This window comes from Bombina bombina, chromosome 6, assembly GCF_027579735.1.
Source record: "Bombina bombina isolate aBomBom1 chromosome 6, aBomBom1.pri, whole genome shotgun sequence".
NCBI lineage: Eukaryota > Metazoa > Chordata > Amphibia > Anura > Bombinatoridae > Bombina > Bombina bombina.
The window spans coordinates 862,045,618-862,063,303 of record NC_069504.1 but is presented as its reverse complement, the minus strand read 5'-3'; the positions used below and the strand labels follow the sequence as shown (position 1 = coordinate 862,063,303).

The window sequence follows — 17,686 nt, the reverse complement described above, 5'->3', positions numbered from 1 at the left end:
CCCCATGCTCTTGTTTCCATCCCCCTATCCCTCTTTCCCCCTATCCCCCTTTCCTCCTATCCCCCTGTCCCTATCCCCCTTTCCAATAACTAACGGCTAGATTTAGAGTTGGGCGGTAGCCGTCAAAACCAGCGTTAGAGGCTCCTAACGCTGGTTTTTACCGCCCTCTGGTATTTGGAGTCAGTCAGGAAAGGGTCTAACGCTCACTTTGCAGCCACGACTTTTCCATACCGCAGATCCCCCTACGCCATTTGCGTATCCTATCTTTTCAATGGGATCTTTCTAACGCCGGTATTTAGAGTCGTGGCTGAAGTGAGCGTTAGAAATCTAACGACAAAACTCCAGCCGCAAAAAAAGTCAGTAGTTAAGAGCTTTCTGGGCTAACGCCAGTTTATAAAGCTCTTAACTACTGTGCTCTAAAGTACACTAACACCCATAAACTACCTATGTACCCCTAAACCGAGGTCCCCCCACATCGCCGCCACTCTATTAAAATTTTTTAACCCCTAATCTGCCGCTCCGTACACCGCCGCCAGCTACATTATACCTATGTACCCCTAATCTGCTGCCCCTAACACCGCCGACCCCTATATTATATTTATTAACCCCTAATCTGCCCCCCACAACGTCGCCTCCACCTACCTACAATAATTAACCCCTAATCTGCCGACCGGATCTCACCGCTACTATAATAAATGTATTAACCCCTAAAGCTAAGTCTAACTCTAACCCTAACACCCCCCTAACTTAAATATAATTTAAATCTAACGAAATAAATTAACTATTATTAAATAAAGTATTCCTATTTAAAGCTAAATACTTACCTGTAAAATAAACCCTAATATAGCTACAATATAAATTATAATTATATTGTAGCTGTTTTAGGATTCATATTTATTTTACAGGCAACTTTGTAATTATATTAACCAGGTACAATAGCTATTAAATAGTTAATAACTATTTAATAGTTACCTAGTTAAAATAATTACAAAATTACCTGTAAAATAAATCCTAACCTAAGTTACAATTAAACCTAACACTACACTATCAATAAATAAATTAACTAAAATACCTACAATTATCTACAATTAAACCTAACACTACACTATCAATAAATTAATTAAATACAATACCTACAAGTAAATACAATGAAATAAACTAACTAAAGTACAAAAAATAAAAAAGAACTAAGTTACAAAAAATAAAAAAATATTTACAAACATTAGAAAAATATTACAACAATTTTAAACTAATTACACCTACTCTAAGCCCCCTAATAAAATAACAAAGCCCCCCAAAATAAAAAAATGCCCTACCCTATTCTAAAATTAAAATAGAAAAGCTCTTTTACCTTACCAGCCCTGAAAAGGGCCCTTTGCGGGGTATGCCCCAAAGAATTCAGCTCTTTTGCCTGGAAAAAAAAACCATACAATACCCCCCCCCCCAACATTACAACCCACCACCCACATACCCCTAATCTAACCCAAACCCCCCTTAAATAAACTTAACACTAAGCCCCTGAAGATCTCCCTACCTTGTCTTCACCTCACCGGGTTCAGTGATCGGTCCAGAAGAGGACACAGCCAATAGAATGTGAGCTCAATCTGATTGGCTGATTGGATCAGCCAATCGGATTGAACTTGAATCTGATTGGCTGATTCCATCAGCCAATCAGAATATTCCTACCTTAATTCCGATTGGCTGATAGAATCCTATCAGCCAATCAGAATTCGAGGGACGCCATCTTGGATGACGTCATTTAAAGGAACCGTCATTCGGCGAGTAGGCGGCGGTTGAAGAGGATGGATCCGCGTCGGCTGGGAAGAAGATTGCTCCGCTCCGCTCCGGAAGAAAGAAGATTGAAGATGCCGCTTGATGGAAGACTTCATCCCGATGATGGACTTCTGACTTCAGCCCGATGATGGAGTTCTTCAGCCGCTGCTTGGATCAAGACTTCGGACCCTCTTCTGGACCGATCGCTGAACCCGGTGAGGTGAAGACAAGGTAGGGAGATCTTCAGGGGCTTAGTGTTAGGTTTATTTAAGGGCCATTCTATATGGTGAAACGCGTTGATGGACCTAGAAGAACAATTACAAAGTGAGAATATATAATTATCTACAAGGATTGCAAAGGATTCGTTGGGATTATTTGATCCACTTCCAATACTCTGCGCAGAGTTTTTTCATCGAGACCGGACCTACATTCGACACGCATCTAGCGTTCCTGACGTCACCAGCTGTAGTGAGCCGCGCCGGACACCTGTGCCATACCCTGACGGAGAATTCAGCTTGACTAAAGAGCAGGTAGGCACCATAGAGGTGTAGCGGTCCTGCAGCGTGGGTGTCAGTAAGTTATTCCTAAAAGAAGGTATCAACTTATTTTCACAGAAACTGCCAATTACGGAACTTTCAATATCTCCATACGGGACTTTTAACACCTGTTTACTCCTATAACGGAGCCATAATAATACTTCATCCCTAGGTAGTTTGATATCTACCTCTTTCCCAAACGGAACTTTCACTGTTATAAAAGCCAAGATTCCATAGGTGGATTTACTCTTTCATATAGGGCTACTATCCCAATATAATTTTAGACTGAGCTGCACAAATAGTCAGCTATTTTTAGCTTATTTTTTATGTTTTAGCATAGAGTTTGTTACTATATATGACCGGTCATAATATCGTAGTATCAGTAGACAATATTTCATTGTTATTTTAATTAAGATAAATAAATTTTATTTTGATATACATATTGCTTTGATATTTGATTCATTTTAGTTGCTTGGATATTAGATTTAAACTAGTCGCACAGGTAGACTCTGTAACACCTACACTATATTTTTATGCCACACAAAGTGTTTTCATAATATATACCTTCATAATTCATACCTCTAAAAATACTAATATATATTTATAGAATATTCATCATCCCCAGAGCTGTTTAGCGCATACACACATCTCTCTTTTTCTTTGTACCAGTTCTTGCATTATCTGCTTTATGGGAGCAGATTAGTGTGTATTGCAAGGGGCAGATTTGCGCACCATATACCCAACACTTTTTTATTATTTAAGGGGGGTTTGGGTTAGATTAGGGGTATGTGGGTGGTGGGTTGTAATGTTGGGGGGGGGGTATTGTATGTTTTTTTTTTCCAGGCAAAAGAGCTGAATTCTTTGGGGCATGCCCCGCAAAGGGCCCTTTTCAGGGCTGGTAAGGTAAAAGAGCTTTTCTATTTTAATTTTAGAATAGGGTAGGGCATTTTTTTATTTTGGGGGGCTTTGTTATTTTATTAGGGGGCTTAGAGTAGGTGTAATTAGTTTAAAATTGTTGTAATATTTTTCTAATGTTTGTAAATATTTTTTTATTTTTTGTAACTTAGTTCTTTTTTATTTTTTGTACTTTAGTTAGTTTATTTCATTGTATTTATTTGTAGGTATTGTATTTAATTAATTTATTGATAGTGTAGTGTTAGGTTTAATTGTAGATAATTGTAGGTATTTTAGTTAATTTATTTATTGATAGTGTAGTGTTAGGTTTAATTGTAACTTAGGTTAGGATTTATTTTACAGGTAATTTTGTAATTATTTTAACTAGGTAACTATTAAATAGTTATTAACTATTTAATAGCTATTGTACCTGGTTAATATAATTACAAAGTTGCCTGTAAAATAAATATTAATCCTAAAATAGCTACAATATAATTATAATTTATATTGTAGCTATATTAGGGTTTATTTTACAGGTAAGTATTTAGCTTTAAATAGGAATAATTTATTTAATAATAGTTAATTTATTTCGTTAGATTTAAATTATATTTAAGTTAGGGGGGTGTTAGGGTTAGAGTTAGACTTAGCTTTAGGGGTTAATACATTTATTATAGTAGCGGTGAGATCCGGTCGGCAGATTAGGGGTTAATTATTGTAGGTAGGTGGAGGCGACGTTGTGGGGGGCAGATTAGGGGTTAATAAATATAATATAGGGGTCGGCGGTGTTAGGGGCAGCAGATTAGGGGTACATAGGTATAATGTAGCTGGTGGCGGTGTACGGAGCGGCAGATTAGGGGTTAATAATAATATGCAGGTGTCAGCGATAGCAGGGGCGGCAGATTAGGGGTTAATAAATATAACATAGTGGTCGGCGATGTTAGGGGCAGCAGATTAGGGGTACATAGGGATAACGTAGCTGGCGGCGGTATACAGAGCGGCAGATTAGGGGTTAATAATAATATGCAGGTGTCAGCAATAGCGGGGTCGGCAGATTAGGGGTTAGTAAGTATAAGGTTAGGGGTGTTTAGACTCGGGGTACATGTTAGGGTGTTAGGTGCAGACGTAGGAAGTGTTTCCCCATAGAAAACAATGGGGCTGCGTTAGGAGATGAACGCTGCTTTTTTGCAGGTGTTAGGTTTTTTTTCAACTCAAATGGCCCCATTGTTTTCTATGGGGGAATCTTGCTCGAGCATGTTTTTGAAGCTGGCCGCGTCCGTAAGCAACGCTAGTATTTAGAGTTGCAGTGGCGGTAAATATGCTCTACGCTCCCTTTTTTGGAGCCTAACGCAGCCATTCTGTGAACTCTAAATACCAGCGGTATTTAAAAGGTGCGGGGGGGGGAAAGCACGCGTAGCTAACGCACCCCTTTGGCCGCAGAACTCTAAATCTAGCCGTTCGATTCCAAAAAATAAAAGTTTCCAAAAAATATAAAAGCTAATATTGCTCAAAAAAAACAAACTTCATTATCCAAAATAAAAAACAAATATTCCTAATCTAATACCCCCTTTTTTTTTAAAAAAAAGCCACCCCAAAATAAACTCTAATCTAATCTAAACTACCAATAGCCTTTAAAAGGGCCTTTTGTAGGGCATTGCCCTAAGTTAAACAGCTCTTTTACCTAAAAAATTACAAATCCCCCCTCTAACATTAAAACCCCCCACCCACCAAACCCCCCAAAATAAAAAAAAAACTAACACTAATAAACCTAAATTACCCATTGCCCCTAAAGGGGCATTTGTATGGACATTGCCCTTAAAAGGGCATTTAGCTCTTTTTCAAATTGCCCAAAAAACCCTAATTAAAAAAAAATATATATTTTTTTTTTAAAAAACCTAACACTAAAGCCCTAAATAGGTACTCACGGTTCCTAAAGTCCGGTGGAGAAGGTCTTCCAGGCGTATCCATCATCTTCATCCACAGTGAAGGCGGCGCGGAGTGGTGTTACAGGTGTGGCGATCCTTGGCAGCAGCGAACCTCTGCGGCGACGGTGCTCAGCCGCGGTCCCCGGCAGTGGCGCTACTCTGCGGCATGGAGGCTCCTCTTCATGGGATTGTCCGCCGCACACTTAAACCAAGAGCAAGTGAAATCTTATTGGCTGGTTCACCAGCCAATAAGATATTAGTTGCTCTCCTCCTATTGGCTGTTCACCAGCCAATAAGATTTCAGTTAGTGTCATCCTATTGGCTGATGTGAAAATGTCAGCCAATAGAAATGCAAGATACCCCAATAAATATGGGGTACCTTGCATTTAATCTTCAGTGTGCGGCGGACAATGGCATGAAGAGGAGCCTCCACACCACCGAGGAGCGCCGCCCCTGGGGATCGCCGCCAAGGATCGCCACATCTAGGAACACATCTCCGCTCCGCACTGCCTTAGCTGTGGATGAAGATGATGGACCCGCCTGGAAGAAAACCTTCTCCGCCGGACTTCAGGAACCGTGAATACCTATTAGGGGCTTTAGTGTTAGGTTTTTAAAAAAATATATATATTTTTTTTTTATTTTTTTTTTAAATGAAGGTTTTTTGGGCGATTTGAAAAAGAGCTGAATGCCCTTTTAAGGGCAATGTCCATACAAATGCCCTTTTAGGGGCAATGGGTAGTTTAGGTTTATTAGTGTTAGTTTTTTTTATTTTGGGGGGTTTGGTGGGTGGGGGTTTTAATGTTAGAGGGAGGTTTAGTGTATTTTTAATGTAAAAGAGCTGATTTATTTAGGGCAATGCCCTACAAAAAGCCCTTTTAAGGCCTATTGGTAGTTTATTCTTAGATTAGGGGGTGTTTTTATTTTGGGGGGCTTTTTTATTTTCATAGGGATTAGGTTTAATTTTTTTATTTTGGATATTGTGGTTTATTATTTTTTGTAATGTTAGCCTTTTTTTATTTTCTGTAATTTTAGAATAATTTAATGTCATTTTTTTTTAAGTACTGTTAGGATTTTTTATTTTATTTGTAATGTAGTATTTAATTTTTTTATGTAATTAAGGGGTTAATTTAGGGGGCTTAGTCATTAAATCATTTTTTTGCGTTGTGGGGGTTGGCGGTTTAGGAGTTAATAGGTAAATTAGGTTTAATGTGTTGTGGGGAAGTTGCGGATTAGGGGTTAATAGATGTATTAGGTAGTTTGCGATGTTGGGTTTTGCGTATTTAGGGGTTAATCATTTTATTAGTTTTTTTTTTTCTTAATACTTTGTGCGGGCGGTTAGTTGTTTTTTTTATAAATACTTATTGCGGGAGGTTAGGTTGTTTTTTTAATACTTATTGTGGGCTGTTAGTTTGTTTTTTTAATACTTATTGCGGACGGTTAGTTTTTGTTTTTTTAATACTTATTGCGGGCGGTTAGTTTTTGTTTTTTTAATACTTATTGCGGGCGGTTAGTTTTTGTTTTTTTAATACTTATTGCGGACTGTTAGTTTTTGTTTTTTTAATACTTATTGCGGACGGTTAGTTTTTGTTTTTTTAATACTTATTGCGGGCGGTTAGTTTTTGTTTTTTTAATACTTATTGCGGACGGTTAGTTTTTGTTTTTTTAATACTTATTGTGGGCGGTTAGTTTTTGTTTTTTTAATACTTATTGCGGGCGGTTAGTTTTTGTTTTTTTAATACTTATTGCGGACGGTTAGTTTTTGTTTTTTTAATACTTATTGCGGACGGTTAGTTTTTGTTTTTTTAATACTTATTGCGGGCGGTTAGTTTTTGTTTTTTTAATACTTATTGCGGGCAGTTAGTTTTTGTTTTTTTAATACTTATTGCGGGCGGTTAGTTTTTGTTTTTTTAATACTTATTGCGGGCGGTTAGTTTTTGTTTTTTTAATACTTATTGCGGGCAGTTAGTTTTTGTTTTTTTAATACTTATTGCGGGCAGTTAGTTTTTGTTTTTTTAATACTTATTGCGGGCGGTTAGTTTTTTTTTTTTTGTAATGCTCCGTTTGCATTTGCTGCATCCCGGTGGATTCCGAAATGGCAGGGTGGTGTTATGGATTCTTTCACCACCCTTCCATTTTTGGAATCCACCGGGATGCATCCTGGTGAATTCTTTTGGCTTCACGTGCAGCCAACATTCTTTCGGCTACCTTGTGCTGCCAAAATTCCTTGCCGATGGCGACGGTCGCGTTACAAACCCGATTATAGTATAGATAATATTTTCATCATTGTTGTTTTTCCACACTTTAAAATCCAGTCATTTATGTACCCAATAATTTTATTTCATATTAGCTTTGTTTATTTTACTCACACCTGAGTAGTTCTTTATTAATTCCTTCCTGTCAGTAATATATACACATAGAGCAATGTTTAAAGTGAAGGTCAAATTTGATCAATTAGTGCCCGGTTTTTAATAATCCTATTAAAAACAAGGGCACTTTAATTCATCAAAATTTACATTTAACACGTTTTCTTCGAAAACATACCTTTTAATCGTGGCAGCCGCTCTAGCACTTCCTCCGCCCGTCGCAAGCCGTTTTCGCGGGTTCAAAATGACGAATCCGGCTTCCTCTAATCATGGCATTGCATCAGGCCAAGATTCCCCTGGGGGGGAAGCCGTGATTGGAGAAAGCCGGGTTCCTCTTTTCTGACTACTGCAGAGGCTTTTCGACGAAATTAGATATTACCAGATATTACAAGTACATTAGGCCTCTGACCAAGTGCTGTGTTTAAAATGCTGGTGCACGGAGCATACTTAAGTACACTCTTGAAATAGCTATAGCTTTTGCAAGAAGCATTTTTGCTAATACATCTATATTGTAAAAATGCTTCTATTCAAAACTGAAATGCACCCAAGTCCATTCTAATGTTCCTTTAAGCTTTCTGCCACTTATTTCACAGAGCAGATATTTAGCTCTGTTTCCACGAGTAACAGAAAGAACAGGAATTTCACCATTAAAACAGTGACACAGAGTAGGGATTCAGCCCTTTTTCTTATAGTAAAATAAACATCGTAGAGATTTAAAGGGACAGGCAACCGATTTTTTTTTCCATGATTCAGGTAAAGCAAACAATTTTAAACAACTTTTCAATTTACTTTTATTATCTAATTTGCTTTACGTATCGTTTGTAGAAAAGCATACCTAGGTATTGTCAGGAGCAGCAGTGCACACTACTGGGATCTAGCTGCGGCACATTGGTGGCGGCACATTTATGCCTCTTGTCCTTGGCTCATACAGTGTTTTCAGCTAGTTCCCAGTTGTGCACGGATGCTCCTTCAACAAAGGATACCAAGAGAACTAAGCAAATTTGATAATAGAAGTAAATTAGGAAGTTGTTTAAAACCATATGAGCTATCTGAATCATGAAAGAGTATTTAATTGGACGTGATACTCTTTATACCTCTGTACTATCTAAAATAAAAGAATGGTTAAATATGTATTACCGAGCTTTGGTGTTTTGTTTTAAATGGCTGTGCCTGTCTTAAATTAACCAACTGATTTCTGTGGGAGTTGCCTTTATCAGCCAGTGAGACTCATTTGTGCACAAATATGAACTTTCTTTTGGTTCTACCTTAAAAGGACATGAACCCCAAAATGTTTCTTTCATGATTCAGATAGGGGAATGCAGTTTTAAATAACTTTCTAATTTACTTCTATCATCATTTTTTTCTGTGTATCCTTTATTGAAAAGTAGGGACATAAGCTCTATTTGCAAGAACGCTGGATGGTAGCACTGTTTCCTGCCATGTAATGCTCAAAACACCTACCAAGGCATCTCCTCAACACAGGATATCATGGGGGAAAAAACAAATTTGATCATATAAGAAAATTGGATTTTTTTTTTCTTTTTAAATTGTGATGTGTGAATCCCAATAATATTTTGTTGGGGGTTTAAAATACCTTTAAATTTAAACAGCTTTTACTTAAAGGGACACTGTACCCAAAATTTTTCTTTTGTGATTCAGATAGAGCATGACATTTTAAGCAACTTTCTAATTTACTCCTATTATCAAATGTTCTTCATTTTCTTGGTATTTTTATTTTAAATGTAAGAATGTAAGTTTAGATGCCGGCCCATTTTTGGTGAACAACCTTGGTTGTCCTTGCTGATTGGTGTATAAATTCATCCACCAATAAAAAAAGTGCTGTCCAGAGTTCTAAACCAAAAAACAAGCTTAGATGCCTTCTTTTTCAAATAAAGATAGCAAGAGAACGAAGAAAAATTGATAATAGGAGTAAATTAGAAAGTTGCTTTAAATTGCATGCTCTATCTGAATCACGGAAGAAAAAATATGGGTTCAGTGTCCCTTTTAACCATTTTTATACAAATATATTTTAACACATTTAACTGCTTCTCTTAATCCATCCAGATGAGCATCTAGTTATTTCTCAACACACTTATAAACGTTGGAAAACAAAGTTCCAAACTGGATCATTGCATTCAAAGAGAAATCTTTATGGAAGCAAACATTCCCTACATTTGTTTTTGTTTGTTTTTTTAAATCTGTAGCATTGTTAAATGGAACAGACTTCAACAAACAATCTATTACTGAGTGCACGCTTTCATGGATTATACTTGATGCAGGATATGGCTGCCTTTTTAGAAATAATAATAATAATTCCTTTTTTTTCCATTAGGTCTTTTGGAGAAACTAGGGGAAATGAATGGAGTTCTGGAAGGAATTCAGAAGTCTCTGGATATGTATTTAGAAACAAAGCGTCATATTTTCCCTAGGTTCTATTTTCTGTCTAATGATGATTTACTAGAGATCCTCGGACAGTCCCGCAACCCTGAAGCTGTCCAGCCTCACCTCAAAAAGTGCTTTGATAACATCAAATCACTCAAGATTCAGAAGGTATTTCCCCATGAGGGTACTCTGGTATAATTGTCTGGAATGTACGTATATTGTTGTATCTTACATGATGGCTCTGTCGTTATACAAAGCTGAACCCTTTAAGGACCAGGGGTATTTTGCAAATCAAAGAATAAAGCAGTGTGTTCTTTAACATGCTGTATTTGTAACAGTCTGCATGTTTGGATAAAGGGGCTGCATGGGGGGCACTTAACTTGGCAGGGAGCTGATTGGGCCAGCACACAGAAGGTCTTTAAAGCCCAGGATCATGTGACATAAGTAAACAACCATATTGTTGTATCACAAACTACTATTTAGTGTTTCTTGCAAGCTTGGTTAGTTGTTTTGAAAAATGAATGCAACGATATGATGAGGTTTGTTTATAATCTGATATCACTCAGTGAGGCACACCTTGACCTTCTCAATCTTCCATTACTCTAGGTTGGGATGAGCAACAAATTTGAAGCTTTAGGCATGTTCTCAGCTGATGGAGAGTATGTGGACTTTTTAAACATAGTGACCCTGGAAGGACCTGTAGAGGTAAATATGTGCCAGATCATGTAACTGCAAATTACTCTGCAAAATGAAGTAGATGCAATTTTCCTATGCTTTTGTCTTGCAGGCCTGGTTGCGTGACATTGAAATAGCCATGCGCTGTGCATTAAAGGAGCTGCTGAAGAACTGCAGGGCGGCCTTGAAAAAGATGAGTAACAAGAGGGACAAGTGGGTGAAGGAGTGGGCAGGACAGGTAAGTACAATGGCAGTTCTATGTATCTTCATTCATTCATTACTATAGCACACCCAGACCTCCAAGGTGCCGGCTGTCCTGAATTTGCATTTTGTTTATGCCCAGTGAGCTACGCAGAGCTTGTAGAGGGGTAAAGAAGAAAGATATTCGTTTTTATACAAACTAAAGGAAGAAATAGGTAGACACAGGACTTAATTTGCAGTTGAATGCTAAAATTAGTCAACAAACAAACAAATGCATGCATCAAACAAAAATGGTTGATGCATGCATTTGTAAGTCGAAAGGCAAGAAAGGCTTTACTGAATTTGGTGAAGGCTTCAATTAAGCACTATTTAATAAAGATACAGCAATGTCTTTGTCAGTTAATTTATTCATGTGTCAGTAAATAAGTTTGTAAGTTGGCCAGTCCTGACCCCATAAAAAATATTTTTTTTGTGCTGCTGCTGGTTTGTAATAGTGGCAATAGCTACTACTTTAACTTTACTTAAATTTAAGCTACTGTACATAAACAGATAACAAACTAATTCTGGACAACCTCATGCATGAATATCAGAAGAAACAAGATTTATTTTTTGTATAAAAAAATGTTTGTCAGAAACTAAGTATTTGCCTATGCACATGTCTAGAAAGAGGTAGTAGAGGATGATGTAATCTAGTACCCCTCACCTTTTATATTTAGCTTCATAAGCCTCTGTGCACTTAAAAAGCAGGTCGCTCTGCTCCCTCACCTGCTCACTGTACTGGGCTCTCTCTGCCAGGGCGGCCCAACGTGATTTATCCCGGCGGCCCAATCCGGCCCTGTTCATTGTCAATCTTTGGCACCAGAAAATTGTACGGTCTAGAACCTCCCTTTTCATGAGTATTTTTTAGTCTGTAAATAAAAGTACATGAAACCATTTCATTTTGTGCATAATGTACATTTTGTGTCATCTATATTTTTATTGTCTTGCCTTATCTTTCTCTTATTTTCTAACATCTCTCCTTTTCCTTTCCACTCACTCCTCTTATTCACCCATTTATGTATGCTTACATGATATAAAGTGCTACAATGTAATGATTAGAATGCAATAAATAAATAAAACATTTGTAAAATTGTAGGGTTTTTCAAATCTAGGACAGTGCAGGGACACAAACCTTGAATATTGTCTTGAGTAGGTAAACCTTTTATTGAATAAATGTAGCAAATCAGACACCATATGTCAATCAGCAAATGAAGCGCTGTTAGTTTAAATTTGAAATGTACTATTTAGCGTTACCCTAAACACAATTATGTTTAGTATAACTGCATTTTCTAATTGGTGTACTTCAGTATCGGGAGAAATGCTGTAGCCTTCTTGAAGGGAAAAGAAAAACGTGCACATTAATGGTATAATTAGGCAATTTAAAGGGACATTCCAGTTAAAATGTAAATGCACATATATGAATTACATCTTTGAATAGAAACATATTTGCAATATACATGAATTGGCAAAAATACTTCTAGTAAAGGTTTAGTGTTAACATTTTTTTCTTCACGCGCATGTGAATCATAGAAAGATATTCTCAGCGCACCAACATTTTATATACTGCAGCTGCTCAGAGCACAAGTGGGGCTTGTATAATGTCAACAATTAACAAATTGAGTCATTACCAGATGTTGCTGTGTTTAAAATGCTGGTGCACGGTAAAAAAACCCAAACATTTTCTTTCATGATTCAGGTAGAGAATACAATTTTAAACAACATTCCAATTTACTTCTATTATCTAATTTGCTTCATTCTTTAGATATCCGTTGTTAAAGAAATAGCAATGCACATGGGTGAGCCAATCACATGAGGCATCTATGTGCAGCCACCAATCAGAAGCTACTGAGCCTATCTAGATATGCTTTTCCGGAAAGAATATCAAGAGAATAAAGCAAATTAAATAATAGAAGTAAATTAGAAAGTTGTTTAAAATGGTATTCTCTATCTGAATCATGAAAGAAAAAATGTGGGTTTAATGTCCCTTTAAATACTCTTTTGAAACAGCTATAGCTTTTACTATTAGCATGTTTCTATTACATATACAGTATAGTACAAAAATGCTTTTATTCAAAACTGAAATGCATCCATGGGGATTCCAATTTTGGCTGGAATATCCCTTTAAGTAATACATCATATTTGTAATACATCTATTTTGGTGGGTTTAATCTTGTACGTTTGTGTATGATGTCTCTTTAATCCTCCCAGGTGTTGATCACTTCCAGTCAGATACAGTGGACCACTGATGTCACAAAATCTCTGATAACAGCCAAGGAACGTGCAGACAAGAAGATCCTAAAAATCATGAAGAAAAAGCAGGTTAGTTAGTTACTACAGGCTTTTTTAACAAATCCAACCCTCAAGTGCCCCAAACCGGCTAGATTTAATGGATTTACCACCTGTGCATAGGTGAATCAATCACTGAAGGAGCCACTAAACAGACTGAGGAGGGGAATCTGATATTTTTAATTAGCTTGATGACAAGAGTTGAGAAGCAACCTTTCACTCATCTTCTTCAAAATACGTTAATATAGAGTTGTCCATTAATATTAAAGGGACATTTAACACCTTTTGTTTCTAAGTAAAGGTTCTGCTTGTCTGACGTTCAGCAGTGAAGCTAAAAAGCAACATCTGTAACGCAAATAGCTGGCGTAAGAAATTTGCGGCATTTTGACCTCACCAGGGGGAGTGGGAATAGCATAAACTTAACACAATTTCAATCCACTAGAAATCGAATGCAAAATCACTTGTATCATATAGCAGCTCAGGCAAATTGATGTTTTGCTTGGTTTTCTAAGTCATTCCAAACCATTAGAAAATCCACAGTGTGACTTAGTAAACACACTTAAGTTAGTAAATTATATAAGTTAGTCACATTGAAGACAAAGACAAAACTTCAAAAAGCATGTGGATTAGAATGGCTTCAAATTGGAAAATCCTAAAAAAAGTGATCACTTTCTCATGTCTGCAGGTGTCTATGCTGAACAAATACTCTGAAGCCATTCGGGGGAACCTGACCAAAATCATGCGCCTAAAGCTGGTCGCTTTGGTGACGGTGGAAGTTCATGCCAGGGATGTCATTGACAAGATGCTGAAGAGTGGATGTACAGACGTGGCTTCATTCGAGTGGCTAAGTCAGCTGCGTCTCTACTGGGATAAGGTGTGCATAATCTATGAAAACTTTAATGCAAGTGGTCTATAAGTAACCTACAGAGTTTTCTTGATTTTTCATGTTTACACTGATAAGAGGACTATAGATCTTCTCTTCCCTGTATCGTTACATTGATTTTATTGTTCTACTGTATTGTAGTCAATCAAATTCAATTATTGGTGTTTTCCTTCCTTTATATTAAAATGAAAACATAAAAGGACATAATGGGGAATAATTTACTGGGGTTGTACATTCTATCATGCTATTGCAGAGCAGTTTGGGATACTGCATGCCCATAAAAAGGCTGCTTTGGCCTTGTATTAAAGCCTAGAACAGCACTCCATCCATGCAACCGTGTGTCTGAGCTTGCAGGTGCATGATTGGTAGGTAAGCTATGTGAACTGGCTTGATTTATCTGCAAAGACCATTCCTACCAGGTAGCTATTGTGTAAACTGAGAGATCTGCATGTGGTACCAGTCTAGTAAAAGAAAAGCTAAAGCAGCCATTTTATTTATTGTTTTGCAAAGTGACTTCCAATAGTAGCACAGCATTAGATTCCATGTCCCTTTAAACAAGTGTAGTCATTTTACAAGTTTGTTTTAATAAAATATATTAACTTCTTTGCCACTCCCCTGCTCCTGATATGGCAAACATAAGCCACATTAGCACATTTATTGGGTTCACACTTGAAGAGAACTCTGGAACCAGCATTCCTGTGCACTCTGTGCATGCAAATCAGTGAACGCATGTGCATGCAGCTTACTCCTTGTATCAGAAACAGATCTAATGCTGGGATGATGCTTGGATAAGGGGTTATAATATTTGATTAAAAATAGATATAAAAAAAGTTATAAAGCTTCCCTTATGACACAGATTGCTACAATATGGCAAAGTGAAAAAACAATGTATACTGTCCCCTAAATCCTTTTTTATCCTTTAGGATATAGATGACTGCATCATCAGGCAGACTAATACACATTTCCAGTATGGGTATGAGTATCTGGGAAATTCTGGTCGACTTGTGATCACGCCTTTAACTGATAGGTAATTTTGTTGGTTTTATAACTGTGTATGATAAAAACAATATGCCAGAGTAATAAGACAAAGTCAGGATTTACATTACATAATATACAAGAAATGAATATGTGCCTTTGCATGTTCCATTGTATTATATGCGTCTTCACTTACTCTTTTCAGTTCTCGCACATTGCACATCACACAACATTATTAATATACATTTTAACCTATTAGGAACCAGACAACTATAACTAAGACTGTATAGCTCCTCCTCATTTCAGTTGCTGTTGAGTTAAGACATGGTTGTGCACCACTTTTATTTATTTTTTTCGACCTGTGTATTATATATAAATACCTTTCCTTACGGGTTACAAAAGAACCCAGCATGTATATTATTACTATGGTTTACTACTGAGAAACCTTTGGGGGGCCCATCAAAATATTTGCACGACGGCCCTCTGTTAAGTAGGTCTGCTACTGTATTGATTCCTAAATAATGGCAGTGAAAGTGAGGGTAATTTTATTTAGATTTCACCATTATTTTTATGTTATTTCTCACTAAGGCCTCGATGGTCTAAACTTTGTATGATTTTTACATTTTTTAATTATGATTTTCATTGTGCACTTTTGTAATGAATCCTTCCGATATGAAAATGCAGTACACACCCCTTAGCAAGACACCACTAGGGTAATAGAAGTACCGACGAGCATTTTTATAGAATCTCAACAGCCCAGAAACCTTAAATTCTCATTGGACCCTAAGGGCTCGATTTATCAAAGCCCTACGGCTGCAAGCTCGCACAAGAACTTGCTTGCCGTAATTTAACAAGCAGCGGTCACCAGACCACCGCTTCCCTAACCTGTTCACCACCTCTAAGGTGGCGAAATTCAATCTCCGCGGTCTAGTCCGACCGAGGAGATTGACAGCTCCTGCCCGCGCGTGATTGGCTGTGCGCGGGATTGCACGCTCGTTTGTAATGGTGATTACCTGCGGGTAATTTTGCCCTGCCGCAGGCGAGCTGAGGCATACAGGGACGCGTATACGCGCCCCTGTCCGCCTCAGCTTTGATAAATCTAGCCTTAAATGTGTATTACGCTTCATGTTTAGTGGTGAGATACTCTTGAAAAGTTAAGATGAAGCCAAACCTGGAGCAACACACAAAAGCAATCACAAATAGCAAAGAATCGTTTTTGGGAGGTTTTGTTTTGCTTTTGTTTGTTTTTTATTTAATGGGGAAATATGTCTGGATAATATAAAATACTATAAAGTTATCCTTGGATATAATGGATGAAGTTCAGTGACAGTTGCTTTCAACTGTTGTACTTCTGATACTCCTTAGCATGTTTAAAGGGACACAAAATCAAAATTAAACTTTAATGGTTCATATAGAGCATATCATTTTAAGAGACTTTTCAATTTCCTTATGTTATCAAATTTACTTTGTTCTCTTTGTATCCTTTGTTGTAAAACATACCTATGTAATCTCAGGAGCAGCAATGCACTACTGGGAGCTAGCTGGGTATTTTTGTCTACACACATTTATGAATAATACAGATCCCTTTCTAAATGTGATTTTATTTACCTTACTTGAGCAGGACATGAAGTCAAACTCTGTGCATCACATTACATCCGTTTAACTCTAACAATATATATGCAGTGCCAGCAATAAATGTATTTATGTCCCTCTGTAAATCTAAGGAGCCTTTCATGTGGACAGTAGAGTCGATACAGTTAAAAAAAAAAATTGGGATAGCCCGAAAATACCGCAGACACCGAGTGCAATACAAAGAGACCGTTGTACAGTGTTTCTTTCTCACTCATGTTGCTGAGGTGGATAACATGATGTGGCAGGTCCCAATTCTGCCAACGTTGTATAGAAGCAAAAGTTCTAAGTGGACCATTTACACACTTAGAGGGATATGAAACCCCAATTTTTTCCTTCATGATTCAGGTAGAGCATACAATGCTAACCAACTTTCCAATTTACTTCTATTATCTCATTTGCTTAGTTCTCTTGGTATCCTTTATTGAAATGCATACCTAGGTAGGCTCAGGAGCTAAGAACTAGCTTCTGATTGGTGGCTGCATATATATGCCTTTTATCATTTCTTACCAATGTGTTCAGCTAGCTCTCAGTCGTGCATTGCTGCTCCTTCAATAAAGGGTATCACAGGAAGGAAGCAGAATTGATAATAGTAAGTAAAGTAAGTAAATTGGAAAGTTGTTTAAACATTTTGGGTTTTATGTCTCTTTTAAATAAAAATATCCTTTATTGCAAATAGATTAAAATGCTTGTGAACGCGTTTCGGGGTTATGGTGTTGGCAGAGCTTCAGATGTTGTATTGCACTGTTACAATCATATCAGAGTTAACTTTAACAATCATTTTAATCTATTTGGAATAAATGGTACCCACATATGCATCTTGCCATTCACTCACCAGATGTATTCAACTAGATCCCAGTAGTGCATTGCAGTCCTGGAGCTGACTTCAGCTATGTGTTTAACAACATTTGCATGACTTAAACGCACAGTTCTTTCCAAGCATTAGCGTTAAAATAAAAGACTCTAGTATTTGGGGATACAGATGTCGCTTTCCAGGGACTCCCTACTCCAAATGAACTACCAGAACCTTCTTAAATCGTTAAAACTGACCTGTTGGCCTGGCGGAGCAAATGTCTGTCTTGGTTGGGGAGGATACAGGCTTTCAAGATGAGCATTTTGCCCCGCTTC

At 37.3% G+C, this 17,686-nt stretch overlaps 1 protein-coding gene across 1 annotated transcript in view; it reads left to right on the top strand.

The window, feature by feature from the left end:
• Positions 1-17,686, top strand: part of DNAH2 (dynein axonemal heavy chain 2) — a 456,831-nt gene that overhangs the window by 266,162 nt on the left and 172,983 nt on the right. Inside the window, exons 29-34 of the mRNA XM_053719507.1 lie at positions 9,821-10,038; positions 10,477-10,575; positions 10,658-10,783; positions 12,994-13,104; positions 13,757-13,945; positions 14,878-14,981. Coding sequence (XP_053575482.1) covers positions 9,821-10,038; positions 10,477-10,575; positions 10,658-10,783; positions 12,994-13,104; positions 13,757-13,945; positions 14,878-14,981 — 847 coding nt within the window. The remainder of the gene's footprint in view (positions 1-9,820; positions 10,039-10,476; positions 10,576-10,657; positions 10,784-12,993; positions 13,105-13,756; positions 13,946-14,877; positions 14,982-17,686) is intronic.